Consider the following 14,352-nt stretch of genomic DNA (forward strand, 5'->3'; position numbering starts at 1 on the left):
TGTAAGCAAGTCCCTCAGGAACTGGCGTCTAAGAGGGCTCCTTCCTGTTGTTTCCGGCTGGGGGTGGGGGCGCGGCCGGGTCTCGGGGAGAGGGGGCGGAGTCTGGACCCCGGCCTTTTGGGGGAGGGGCTGACCGGACCGAAGAGGCGGATCCTGCAACTGAGTCAGAGCCGTACTGGGACTGAGAGAGGGAGAGGGAGTGTGACCGGGGAGGGAAACTGTTCAGAGTGAGTCACCGTCCCGGGAGAGAGAGAGAGAGAGAGAGAGAGAGGTTGGCCGGCGGGGTACAGTGGAATGGCGGTGCTGGAACTCGCTCTGCAGGGTCTCTCCGTTTTCGGCCTGATCCTGTTTGTCATCCTGTGGTTGATGCACTTCATGTCCATCGTCTACGGGTAAGAGGAGGGCGAATTGGGGTGGGAGTTTTTGTTTGTGGGGAGGACGGGGGTCATTTATCCCTATCTCTCACCATTTGCCGATAGGTTAGAGTTAGTTTAACTGTTGAGGATTCAGCGCGAGTCCGGCCTGCCGGCCTCGGCCGCTCAGCTTTTATAATGAAACATTTTAACTTTATTTTCGGTGTCTGACTGAATCGGGGCCTAGTGCGCATCAGGGTTACTTTGGACCTTGTATTTATTTTAATATGTCCCCCACTCCTACCCCCTTGGGTGGGAAGGGATTCTGTTTAATTATATACTATTTGTTTCCCTTAATGCCGATCTCTCCCTTTGAGATGAAGCGAGTCCTCGATTGTCCTTGGTTGTTTATCGTAACAAAAAAGCCCATTTCCTTCTGTTCTATTTTGCTTAAAAAATCTTTTGAAATCTTATCACTTAATTATTTGAACACATCGATGCTTGAAATAGACAAGTGTGTATGTTTTCACGTTCTCTTCTCAATTACACTTCATTTTTTTTTTCGAAATAGGGCAGTCGAAATGTATCATCTAGGTTTAAACGTTTCTGAAAATCAATCAGAATATTTAAAAAGTGTAATCAGTACGGGTTAAACTGAACTTGAATGAAACCTCTTAATAATAAAAGCATAGTCCAGATGATAGTGTGCGAAACCCTTTTAGCCTAAAAGAGATGCAGCCCGGTGTCATAAACTGTATTAAAATACGTCTTTGCGTATAGTAATATTATGATGGAAATGATGCAAACTCTTCTCCCTCCCCCACCCCAACTCCATCATAAAGCAGTTTTACCTTTGTTTCTTTCCATCATCGTCTGCGCCTTTTAGGAAACAGCATTGATCTTTTTCTTGTTTGTAAGTAATTGACAAAAGATAAAATAGCATCGTTTTAACAAGTATTGATGGAGGATGGTTTGTTCATGTGGCCCAAAAGGATACAATTCAGGAAAGGTCATGTCTGGCACTGAGCTTATCAATGTGAAATGTATTTTTTAAACTCTCCCAGTCTGTCGATGAAAAATGGATCTTTAGCGGAGGTGAAACAATTAGTCTGTAAACATGCCCTTTTTTTAAAAAAAAAAGTGCTTTAAATCACCACTGAAGTCCTATTCTGTAGGAAAATGAGAAAGCAAAATAATTTTGGGCAGCAATTTTCTTGGTGTGCAGTATAGATGCTCAGGACATTTGTGTTCAAATCCCAATCTGTGATGAAGGACCTGATCTTAATCAGAATGGCATTATGGAACTGAGTGCCTCTTCTTTAACTCGAGGAAAATTGCATAGTGTTTCAGCTTCTGATTTTGTTATCAAATAAACTGTATTGAAAGTAAGTTTTTGGATATTGAGCTCAGCAGCGATGCACCACAATTGAATAATTTGATTTTTTAATATGCAGGTGTGGTAAATGAGTGCTCATGGGGTTGGCACTGCAAAAAGGAGTTGCTGCCCATTAACGGAAGGAATTTCACTGGAAAGGGGTATGTTTGGAAACTCAAGAGGACATGCCCTTTCACCTCATTGCCGATTTCATGCCTACTTCCCAGTGTCCTACAATGCATTCAGCTGCTTGATATTCTGGAATTTGCCCCATTTACATTACAGGTGATATTTAGGACAACCAAGTACAAAACAAAATATGTAGCAGTTAAAATGTCACGACAATCCCTTTAACCCTTCTGGTCATTTTACTTCCCTATGGTTCCCTTAGGGAAAGAAAAACTACAGTTACTATTTATTCTTCACTGGTAGGGCTATCTCAAGCCAACTCTTAATCTAGTAGCCTGCCCCCGAAGGTTGTGCATGGCCTCTGCTTTCTTGCAGAGCTGTCACTGAAGTTTGAGCTTCACTAATAGAAGAACGCTGGTAGAATTGCAGTGGTGGCTTTTGAGTGTCATAGTCTGTGTGTAAATGTGTTAATATTGTGAAAGTACTGCTAATGTTATATCTTGTTCATGGAATTTGTTTTATTGAAGTGCACTGCACCACACGCCAACTGATGCTGTAAATTTTGGTCAAATGAGATTTGTTAACTCTTTTCTGTTATCAAATAGGCTTTTTCAGCACCTCATTTTTTTTTTCAAAATATACTTTGCTCACAAAGTAGCTAAAAGCACAATTCAAATTAGACATTACAGAAGTGCAATGTTATTCCAGTTTTCTCCATTGAGTATGTTGCACTGTTGGGTATCTCAGTACAGTTGCAATACATGTTACACTTATTATATTCATTCAATGCCAAACATGCAGCCTGAAGGATTCTCCATGCATTATTTGTCCCTTGATGCCTAATGGCTGAAAGTTCTCGGTCAGTGGCCTTTTGTCACTGTGGCTTTGCGGTGGCACATCTATCTATTCCTTTTATATGTTCCTGTGTAAACTTTGTCAATTGCAACTTTGTACTAGTCTGTGAATTCAGCTGATCCTTAATCATTTGTTAGTCCACATAACTGTGGCTATAGTGCACTAAATCACTAATTTGAAGGGAATTTGCTATAAGTATTTAACCTTTTTAAACTAAAGTTAAATGTTTTATAAAGTTGCATTGAGGCATTTTGCAGCCTGTGTGACCAAATACATAGTTTAATGTGCCATATCAGGGTAGCAAATTTCCCCGCCCCCATTCTCTTTCAAATGTCCCTCAAAACTACATTTTTGGATTTTAAAAAACGGACATTGCACTTATTGAAGGTTCCTGTTTTAGAAACTGTGACCTGACTTACAGAAAGTCTCCAAGGTTTCTGCGGCTAAAAGTTACTCCCCTCAAGTCCTTGGCTTCATTTGCAATATCTCATAAATTAGGTGGGCAAACAGGAGGCTGGAAAAACACAGGAAGCCAGGCAGCATCTGGAGGAAAGGAGAAGTTTCGGCTATTACCCTTCAGGACCCAAAACATTGACTTCTCCTTTTTTCCAGATGCTGCCTGGCTTGCTGTGTTCTTCCAGCCTCCTGTTTGTCTACCTTGGATTCCAGTATCTTCAATGTTTTTTTTGTTTCTAATCTCGTAAATTATACTGTCCAAGGTAATGAGGGATAAGATTTCAGCCAAACGTCTGCAGATCCATTCATACTTTTGGATCTTCCATGTGACTTGTCATATGATGTAAAATTGTTAATGTAGGAAAAAGGAATTGGGTTTTCCTTTTTTACGAGCAACCCAGGGATTCACTTCCGCTGTGTTTTGTGAGAACTGGAGTGACTAATTTTTTTTATATTGACTGTAAAAGATTTTCGTTAAAGTCATAACTAATACACCATATTATTTTGATTTCTGCAACTAAATAGCCTCACTTGAATAAAATTGCTATTTTTGCTTATCATCTGGGCATAATCCATGCAGTTGTCATTGCAGGGTGTATGCTTCCTCTCCCCTGAGGTAAAATTGCTCCATTGCCCTCCTGAGAACAGGCACAAATTTTAATTGAGGGCAGGTGGAGGTTTAAATCCCTTGAAGGCTAAATTTTGTGTTCAGTTCCAACAGCACAGACTTGTTTTTACAAGTAAATTTAAATTACAAGATTTGATTCTTTTTCAAAACAGTTTTTCATTTGAAAAACACTGATCATTCGAAATATACACAAAAAGCAAGTTCCAAATCCTAATGGTTCTTGACTTAACCGTATGCAATCTTTCATGAAATATGCTTTTGTAGTGATCATCTGTCAGGTTGTGTTCCACACTTCAAAGACCATAAACAATGCTGTTTAAATTGTGTTTATTTTAATAAGAGGTAAATATTCATGCCATTGGATCTGAATATCTCGTAATACAACTGAAGAGAGTGGAAGTAAAATAGTTCAACCAAAGAACTATCTGGAAACAGTAAATTGAGCTTTATTCCATGTATAGTTTTGCTCACTTCAACCAAGTGTTGCTCATCTATGACTCATGACAATTTAATTCTATGGTAGTAGCAATCTTGAAGCATTCAGTGTCATTGTATTCCGCCTTGTTCGCAGTTTTTCGTTTGTACAGTGTAATTTCTAATGGTTTTCCTCTGGGATTAGATGCTTTTCAAGAAGTATACTTATGGATGGTTGGCCCACACCAACAGTGTGGTTTCAATTTCTGCACTGGCTGAAGTCATCATTAAGTCCCTACATTCTCATCTCGCTGCTCACGAGTCATGGTGACTCTCAGGTTAAACTCTAAGAGCCGCCTATGGTCCTGAAAGTATGTGATATGCCTTCTGCATCGTGTGCCTGCAATTACCTAGGTTTCCATATTGTGTGTTTATTTGTAGCACATTGCTTTTTCTTTACATTTCTTACTTAAAAGCTGTCTCCTTTCTCCCCAATTAATATTCCTTCCATTTGATACTTTTATGTTGACTGCTTTTAAAAACATAAGATTCATAATTAAGTGAAATTGCTCTTTGTTACTTTGACATTTACAAATATTTGGAGACCAACCGGAAGTGGCTAACCGGGAATAGACCAATCAAAAACAAAATATCGAGTTTAGAGCAATGCTATTCATAAAAATCAGGACATGATCATGATGGTTCTGAGTTTTTCCCTACCCTGGAGCAATTCTAATCCAGGCCCTACATGTAAAACTGTTTCACCCCTATCAAAGAAGTCTAGATGGTTCTGGTTTCTGGTTGTCTGCCTCTCAGTTTGTGATTTCAGACTGCTTTTGCATTTGTGGGCTGCAGTCAAAGCTGAAAAGCATAGCCACCCCTTTACAATGGAATGGAAAGACAACTGCACTTCATTGAATATTGGCTATCAGTGCTTGCTGTCCATGTTACAGTCCTGTCCTTTTCTAACTTGCCATGTGCAATATCATGGAAATTCCCCTAATAGTGTCCTTGATTTTAATCACTCCACCCTTGAAGACTTTGCAATCAGCTGGCATGTCCTTAGCTCTGAAAATCTTTCACCAAAACTTTTCACCTGTCTTTACTTCTATTAAGATGGTCTTAATATCCACCTGTTTTGTGCATCCTAATTTTTATTATAAATTGGCATCAAATTTTGTTTGATTTAATGTGGTTGTGATACCTTGTTCCTATGTTAGTAGATATGAAAAGCAAAATGTGTTTGATACAGCTGTTAGATATTTTTGAATTTGTAACCAGTGGAGTAGCAGGAGGGAAGGATGTACAGGGAGTGCAACAGAATTTTAGTGTATTAAGAGGGCCTGGTCCTACTGAGGGGTAAGTGAGAGCACTGGCCTTTATTTCTTCTAAAGGTCAGAAGAATGAGAAATTATCTCTATGAAATGTGTAAAATTCTTATGGAGCTTTATAGGGTAGACTGAGAGGCTGAGAGCGGTGGATGTTCAGTTGTTGAGTGCACTCTAGACATATATTTTAGAATATTAAGGGATTTAAGGAGTATGTAGCTGGTGCAGAAAGGTGGAGTCACAGAGCCATACAGCATGGAAACTGACTCTTCGGTTCAACTACGCTGACCATGTTCCCAACTGAAACTTGCCGGCATTTGGCCCATGTCCCTCCAAATCTTTCCTTTTCATGTACTTATCCAAATGTCTTTTAAACGTTGTAACTGTACCTGCATCTACCACTTCCTCAGCCAGTTCATTCCACACACTGAACCAGACTAAAAGAAGATTCCCCTCATGTTCTTTTTAAATCTCTCTCCTCTCGACTTAAAAATATACCCCTTAGTTTTAAGCTCTCCTGCCTTAGGGAAAAGATCTTTGCTAATCACCTTATCTATGTCCCTTTTGATTTTATAAACCTCTATAACACCACCCCTCAACCTCTTAATCTCCAGTGGGAAAAGTCCTAGCTTATCTAGCTTATTTTTATAACTCAAACCGTCCATTCCAGGCAACATCCTGGTAAATCTTTTCCGAACCCCCTCGATTAATAATATCCTTCCTGTAATACTGTGACCAGAACGGCACGCTGTACTCTAGAAGAGGTCTCACCAATGTCCTGTACAACCTCAATGTGACATTCCAACTCCTATACTAAAAGGTCTGAGCAATGAAGGCAAGCTTGCTAAATGTCTTCTTAACCACCTTATGTACCTGTGATGCAAATTTCAAAGAATTATGCATCTGAATCCCTAGATCTCTCTGTTTTACAACACTACCCAGGGCCCTACCATCAATTTTAGAAGTCCTGTCCTTGTTTGTTTAACCAAAATGCACTACCTTGCATTTATCCAAATTAAACTCCATTTTCCACTCCTCAATCAATTGACCCAATTGATCAAGACCTCTTTGTAATCTTAAATAACCTTCTTCACTGTCTCCTATACCACCAGTTTTGGTGTCATTCACAAACTTACTAATTATCCCTCATATATTCTCATCCAAATCACTTATATAAAAAAGGAAAATCAGGGCACCTAGTACTGATGTCTGTGAAACACCACTGACCACAGGCCTCCAATCCAAAAAAACAACTTTCCACCACCACCCTGTCTTCCACCATAAGCCAATTTTGTATCCAACTGACAAGCTCACACTGAATCCCATGTTATCTACCTTTACTAATTAGTCTATTATGCGGAGCTTTATCAAAGGCCTTAATGCTGAAAGCAAGACCAATGAAGAGGACGGAGAAGTTGTTTCTGGGCATCTGGATACCAGTTGCCATCCATTGGGGTTGGGTCTTCAGGAGCAGGGCTTTGATACTGGTAAACAGTTTCATGCAAGACACCCACATTGGTCCAGTGTGACCTCCCATTTGATTGCTAGCATTTGGTGTAGGTATCCCTGGTGAAAGCTCTCTAGGATCTTAATATGACATTGGTGGACAGTCCAGATTTCACTACAGTACAGGAAGTTTATCAACACGACAACCTTATGGACCAGGATCTTTTTTGACTTCCGCAGGGTTCTGTCATCAAAAGCAGTGCTAGTACTGTTGACTCTGTGCTGAATCTTTTCATTGGTGGTAGCTCCTCAGGAGATGAAATGTTGCATGTACTCCAGAGCCAGCCCATCAATATCGATGATACGGGATATGCTTAACTAGCCCCGGAAAGATTGATGGAAAATCTTTGTCCTGTCCTGTGCAGAGTGACCATCATGCAGTAGTCATCTGCACACTCAAGGCTGTGAATACCCAAAGTGTGAGCTTTGTTTTCACCCGGTAGCAACCAAAATTAATACCAGATGCTGACACCAGGTGGTAGGTCATCCCGGATGAAGTGGATAAGGATGCTCCGGGAGATGATGATCAAGGTGGGGGTGGTCACACAATGTGGTTTGATCCTAGTGTGGATGTAAAAGGTCTCAGTTTCAGATCCTCTGCAATGGCAGATGTATTGTTACACTATAGTCTCAGGATTGTGACAACTTCAGTGGACATCAAGCAGTGGAGGATGATCCATAGAGCTTCATGATTTGGAGAATCAAATACTTTGGTCAAGTCAGTGAAGGGGAGCAACAATTCTAGATTTTGCTCTTGACATTTTTTCCTGGATCTGCCTAGCCACGAAGACCAAGTCTGCAGTGGTTTGGAATAGTCAGAAACCACACTGCGTTTCTGGAACAAATCCCTGGGTGAGCATGTGGGCCAGATCTGGGCTGCAGTGGACAGAAGGGAGTTCCTTCTACAGATACCAGATTCACTAGAATGATGAAAAGGTTGAAAAGGTCTAAAATTTGAGGATAGGGCACATTATCTGGCTTGTTTCTTTAGAAGGTGAAAGGATAATTTGATCGGGCTGACTGAAGTTGTAAAGTGAGAGAAATAATTTCATGACATGGGGGGAGAAAGAGGAAAAAAGAGCAAAAAGGAAAGATCACGAGAAAAGAAAGACCAACAGGAAGGAGAGAGAGAGAAAGAAAAGAAAAAAAATAGAGACAGAAAGAAAGAGAGAGAGTCCAGAAGAGAAGGGGGCAGTAACATAAAATTATAACCAAGCCATTGAAGAAAGTCAGGAAGCATTTCTTCTAAGGGATATGGAAATCTGTAACTCTCTCTCAGCACAGTTAAAACCCAGCCTCCAAAGCTTTTTTTTTGAAGATAAGAGTTTTGTGTATAATGGTATCAATGGTCAAAGAGAAAACGTGGATGCAAGTGCTAGAGATCAGCCAAAATGCTAACTGAATAGTGGAGCAGATGAGGGTCTGATGAAATCCTCCTGTTCCTATGAGGCAATAAAATCTTCCCCTCATCATCTAATCATTCAGCAGAAGGTAATTTCAAATCATTAATGCAATTATACAAATGGAAAATGGCTGATAGAAGAGGCTCCTGTCTCTGGGGTCACTTTACCTCTATTGTTGATGCCATGTAGCCGGCACACATTTCTGCAAAGTCGTGACTCAACACTCCATAATACAACCTGTAAAATAACAGCGATACTCCAAAGTCCATTCCATCTTCTGACTTTATTGTAAATAATAAGTGGAGTAGAGATAGAAGTTTTGCCATGATCTTATTGAATGGCTGAGGCAGCTTGAATTGCCAAATGACCAACTTACATACCCATTTCTTCTGTTTTCATGTTCTTCTGTCAAAGGCACCAAATAAATCCATGTTGTCATATTTGAATCTGCAAGTAAGGGTAACGTTTCAAAAATCTGTTTTCTGTTGTCACATTTATAGAAGCGGGTTAGATGGAAAAGAATATAGAGAAAAACGGGTGTCCTGGCTTAGGAGAGGGTAATGGTTTGGTTTCATGGGAAAATGTAGCCGAACTAGTGGTCATGACCTCTGACAAAGTCCAGGAAGATCAAGAACCAAGGTGATCTAATCAAGGAAGACATTTGATGTGGAGAAAAGAAGCTAAGTTTTTTTTTGCCTTCCAGGATGAGTCCTTAGTGGTGGAATTATTTTGTTAGTGGAGTGTGAATTTGAATGACAAAATATGGTAGTGTATGACTGAGCTATTTCTGAGCTAGTTGTGCACACATTGACTATCATGGTCTTGGAGATATACTTTAGGATATACCAGTGAATAACAAGGAGGGGTGAGAATAAAGGCCTTACTGGAAAATAAGGAAAACAAAAATCAAGTGATATGAGGCTGGCTCTGCAGTTATGAGGCTGCATAGTTTTGACAATTAGAAATCTAAAGACTAGGCAGTTGAATGTTTGAAAGTGCATTTGTAAATATTTTGTGTATTGGGTGGGCATGGGAGTGTTTCATATTTAATATATGAATTAGAAACGGGACTAGATAGATAATTCTGCCTCTCAGGTTGGCTCCACACCTCAGTAAGGTCTTTCGTGCCTACCCACGTTAGTTAAGAATCTGCCTAATTCAGCCTTAATGACATTGACTGATCTCCACTGCTTTCTGTTGAAATATGTTTCATAAACTTGCAATCCCTGAAGAAAAAAAGTTTCCATCTTAAATAGGAGATCCATTTTTAGATTGTGCAGGAGACTGGAACAAGTGAATTCAGTGTAAAATATCATCTCCGCATCCGTTCTGTAGTCCTCTCATAAAATCATATTCTTCTAAACTCCAATGGTTACAGGCTCAGTGTACCCAAATTCATCACACAGGTTAATCCCTTCATCCTAGGAATCACTCATCTGAATTTTTCAGAACTGCTAATGCAATTATGTCATTCCTTAAATAAGGAACTAAAACTGCACTGTATTCCTGATGAGGGGTTCTTATCCTTGCCTTGTACAAATGGAACAAACCATCCCTACTCTTTTTGTTCCATTTCTCTTGGAATGAACAATATTCAGTTTGCCACTTGCTGAACCCACGTGCTTGTGCTATGTGGTTAGATAGGTGCAAAAGGTAAGAGGTTGGGAGCAGATGAGGGATATGAATAATGCTGAGATGGCCTTGTCAGTGATTGTGATTAAGGCCAAGGGGAGTGAATTAAGAAGAACATATGGGAGTCCTGGATTTATGAACTTTTGACTTCCAATTGCTCATACTTAACATCATGATCCCATGCAGTGATGTAATTTTAAATATCTTACAAATGAACATTTCCTGTACTTATGAAGAGCTGCTTTATATTGTGTTGCATCGTATTCCGACTTGCGTGCAAATCAACTTGTGAATTGATTCACAATGGGAATGGAATCTGTTCGTAACCTGGGAACTGCATATACAGGGAATAAGATGAAGCTTTGAAATTGCCCAGACCGAATTCCACATCGACTCAATGGGCAAGAAAGCTCAACAACACCTCTACTTCCTCAGGAGGCTAAGGACATTTGGCATGTCCACAAAGACACTTATAAATCTGAAAACGTCAGCTTCCTTGCTCCTCTGATGCTGCCTGGCCTGCTGTGTTCCTCCAGCTCCACACCTTGTTATAAAAATTTGAGTGTCTTTGTGGACATGCCAAATGACCTTAGCCTCCTGAGGAAGTAGAGGTGTTGTTGAGCTTATTTGACCATTGAGTCGATGTGGAATTCGGTCTGGGCAATTTCAAAGCTCCATCTTATTCCCTGTATAAGCTCCACTCCAGCATCAGCAGTTCATACTATCTACAAATTTTTATAGATGCACTATAGGATGCATAACAGTGTGGTATGGCAACTGCTCTTCGCAAAACTACATGAAACTACAGAGAGTCATGAACACAGCCCAATTCAGCCTTCCATCCATTGACTCCATCCGCAGTTCCCACTGACTAATCAAAGGCCATTCCCATCCTGGTTATACTCTCTTCTACTCTCTTCCAATAGGCAGAAGATAAAAAAGTTTGAATGCATGTACGAACAGATTGAAGAACAACTTCTTCCCTGTTGTTACCGGACTTTTGAACAGACATCTTAAATGTTAATGTTGATCTCTCTCTGTGCACCTCTGCAGCTATAACACTGTATTCTGCACTCTGTTCTGCTACCCTGATGCACTTTGTATGGTACGATCTGCTGTATAGCACACAAAACAACACGTTTCACTGTATCTCAGTGCATGTGACAATAATAGATCAAACTCAAACTCAAACTCTAACTCCAAATGAGGCAAGAAAATTGTAGTGAAAAGCTTGAAGGATTGGTGGGGGTTGGGGGATATGTGGAGAATACTGTTGTAGACTTAGTCTTGATTAACTCTAGAGAGCTAAATGAGCTTCTGTGGCATGATGTTTTATTTCACTTTTGGATTTAGTCTCCAAATAGCCTTTGATAATCAGCCTCTCCATATATTGTGATACTGAATATGAATATCTGAGCGTGTGCTACAAGGTTGTATCCTAATTGAGTTCAGTAGAAGTACTGCACATAAATTGTTAAAGATCAGATGTGTTATAAATGTTTGTCTAGCTTTGAGACTTTTTAGATTCCAGGCTTTGTGTCTGTTTCCTGCGTGGAACTTCACGTTAGAGTTTTGTTGAAAAAAAATCATTTCAGTGCATTGTTTAATGACCTTCACAGATTTTTGATTGGGTAATTACAATTGCACAAGTTGTATATAAGTTTATTACAGCATTTGTAGAAAATCTGTCTGGCACTTTGTATTCATCTATATTGCAATGGGACTGTTTGTATTATGTTGCTTTGATATACTGTTTCATGCAAAGTTGGTAGAATGTTGCCCAAAACCAAATATTCAATAATCAGGAAAATCTGAGATTGTCTAATGAGATTATAAACAGTAAGCATGTTAATAGTTTCAATAATCAAACATAGTCTCATGCTAAAGAATTGTAATTGGTGCGTGTGAGAGTGTTAACAATTTGGATACTAGAACAGCAAAAGAGAACTAACAGTGAATAAAATAACTTTTTTACTCCCTCAGAATCCACTATTTCTATTTTACATGAAATGTGCAAAAATATTTGCACAGAACTACATATCTTTAAATATTTTGAAAGCTTTTTCAGTACTTACAATGAGGGGTATTCTCAGAGCATGTGGCCATGTATTTAATGAAAAGACATTACCTATTGTAAAATTCCTATTTGTCTGCGAGAGAAAAAAAGACTAGTATGTGTTTTTTTTTTGTTATTGGGCCTTACCATTGCTCTTCATCTTCCTTTGTTTAAAATCTGTTAATATTGTTAAGTTAATGGTATTAACGTTTACATTTATCTGTATGACCCTCCCCCTGCTGTTCTGCACTTTCTCTGTATTCTTGCAATGTGCCAGTTGTTTTCAACAGAGGGGTCAGGAAAATAATATTGGACTGCTATAATTGTCTGAGTTTGCAGGGTGGAGGGATATAAGGAGGAGCGAGAGTAGGTCATAAGGAATGGAGGATGTATGTCTTCTTGTTAACTTTCATTTGAAGAAAGTTAAGTTGTACTGTCAATGATTGGGTTAACCTGAATGGGTATATGAATAGGAAGGGTATAGAGGGATATGGGCCAAATGCTGGAAATGGGACTAGATTAATTTAGGATATCTGGTCAGCATGGGTGAGTTGGACCAAAGGGTCTCTTTCCATGCTGCTTAATTCTTTGACTCTATACCACTGTGACCATAAAGTACATCCGGTCCCACTGGCAAGATAGATACATCAGGTAACATAGTGGTATTCAGTGAGGAGTCTTCACATTGACTCATGGTATTAGGTCAGGCATAGGAAAAGCAACCTCCTGTTGGTTACCACTTACAGGCTCCCCTTTCAGCTGATGAATCAGTACTCCTGCATTTTGAACACAGATTGATGGTGCCCAGAGCACAGATTGTGTCCTGGATTGGAGATCTTAATGTTCGTGATGTCTCGGTAGCACTACTACTGACTGAGCCAGCCAAATCCTAAAAGACTTGGCTGCTAGACTGGTTCTGCAGTAGATGGTGAAGAGACCAACTAAAGGATGACGCCTACTTGACCTTGTCTTCACTAATCTATTTGTTGCAGATACATTTGTCAATGACTATATTAGGAGGCGTGGTGGTCCTTGTAGAGACAATATCTTGTCTTTGCATTGAGGATACCTTTCACTGTGCTGAGTGGGACAGACCAAGCAACTCAAAACTTGGCATCCATGACACACTAAGCCATCGTCACTAGCATCATTGTATTCAACCACAGTCCATAATTCGTGGCCAGGCGTGTTCCCATTTCATCAGTGCAGTCAAACTAGGTGATCAGTTCTGTATCAATGAAGAGTGCTAGGAGGAGTGCCAGGAGAAACAAGGAATATACCTAAAAAATTAGAGTTCAATCTAGAGGAGCAACAATACAAGACTACTTCCTTGCTAAACAGTGGAAGGAGTATGCATTAGACAGGGTTAAGCAATCCCATAACCAAGGGAACAAATCCAAGTGCTGCAATCCTGCCACATCTAATCCTGACTGGTGGTGAACATTTAAACATCTATGCAGGAGATGGCTCCACAGATATACTCATCCCTATAATGAGGGAGCACAGAAGATCAGCGCATATGGCAGAACGACCAAGTGAATGATCTAGTTCTGCTTCCTCCTGAGGTCCCCAGCATCACAGATGCCAGTCTTCACCTCACTAAAGAGCTGAAGGTATTGGATACTGTAAAGGCTGGGAGCCCTAATAACAACCTGGCAGCAGTACTGAAGACACATGCCCCAGAACTAGATGCACCTGTAGCAAAATTTTTCCAGTTCAGCTACAACACTGGCATCTGCCTGTGAAAAATTGCTCTGGTGTATCCTGTCCACAAAACGCAGGACAAATCCCACCTGGCTAACTAATGCCTTATCAGTCCACTCTCGATCATCAGCAAAATAATAGAAGGGGTCGTCGACAGTGCTATCAGGCAGCATTTCTTGAACAATTTCTTGCTCAATGACAGTCAGTTTGATTTCACCTGGGCCATTCAGCTCCTGATCTCATTACAACAGTGGTCTTAAAAAATGGACAAAAGAGCTGAATTTCAAAAGTTAGGTGAGAATGCTTGCCTTTGACATAAAGGCAGCCTTTGACTGAGAAAAGCATTTAAGAGACCTAGGAAAACTGGAGTCAATGGGAATCATAGGGGAGCTGGTGGTGGGAGACCGATATTTGTTGTGACCCCCATCTTTGCTCCCATAAATCCAAGGGACGTGCTGAAATGATGGACAACTGGCTAGCTATTGCTAGATATGTCTGGGTCAGCTAAAGCAC

General features: G+C 40.1%; 1 protein-coding gene across 2 annotated transcripts in view; it reads left to right on the plus strand.

Moving 5' to 3' along the window:
• The first annotated feature begins 146 nt into the window (after positions 1-146).
• Positions 147-14,352, plus strand: part of ugcg (UDP-glucose ceramide glucosyltransferase) — a 34,545-nt gene continuing 20,339 nt past the window's right edge. For both annotated transcript variants that reach the window (XM_020510639.2, XM_020510640.2), the window contains exon 1: positions 147-392. In XM_020510639.2, the coding sequence (XP_020366228.1) occupies positions 295-392 (98 nt within the window). In that variant the 5' untranslated portion in view covers positions 147-294. The remainder of the gene's footprint in view (positions 393-14,352) is intronic.

This window comes from Rhincodon typus, chromosome 3 (genome assembly GCF_021869965.1).
Source record: "Rhincodon typus isolate 14 chromosome 3, sRhiTyp1.1, whole genome shotgun sequence".
Taxonomy (NCBI): Eukaryota; Metazoa; Chordata; class Chondrichthyes; order Orectolobiformes; family Rhincodontidae; genus Rhincodon; species Rhincodon typus.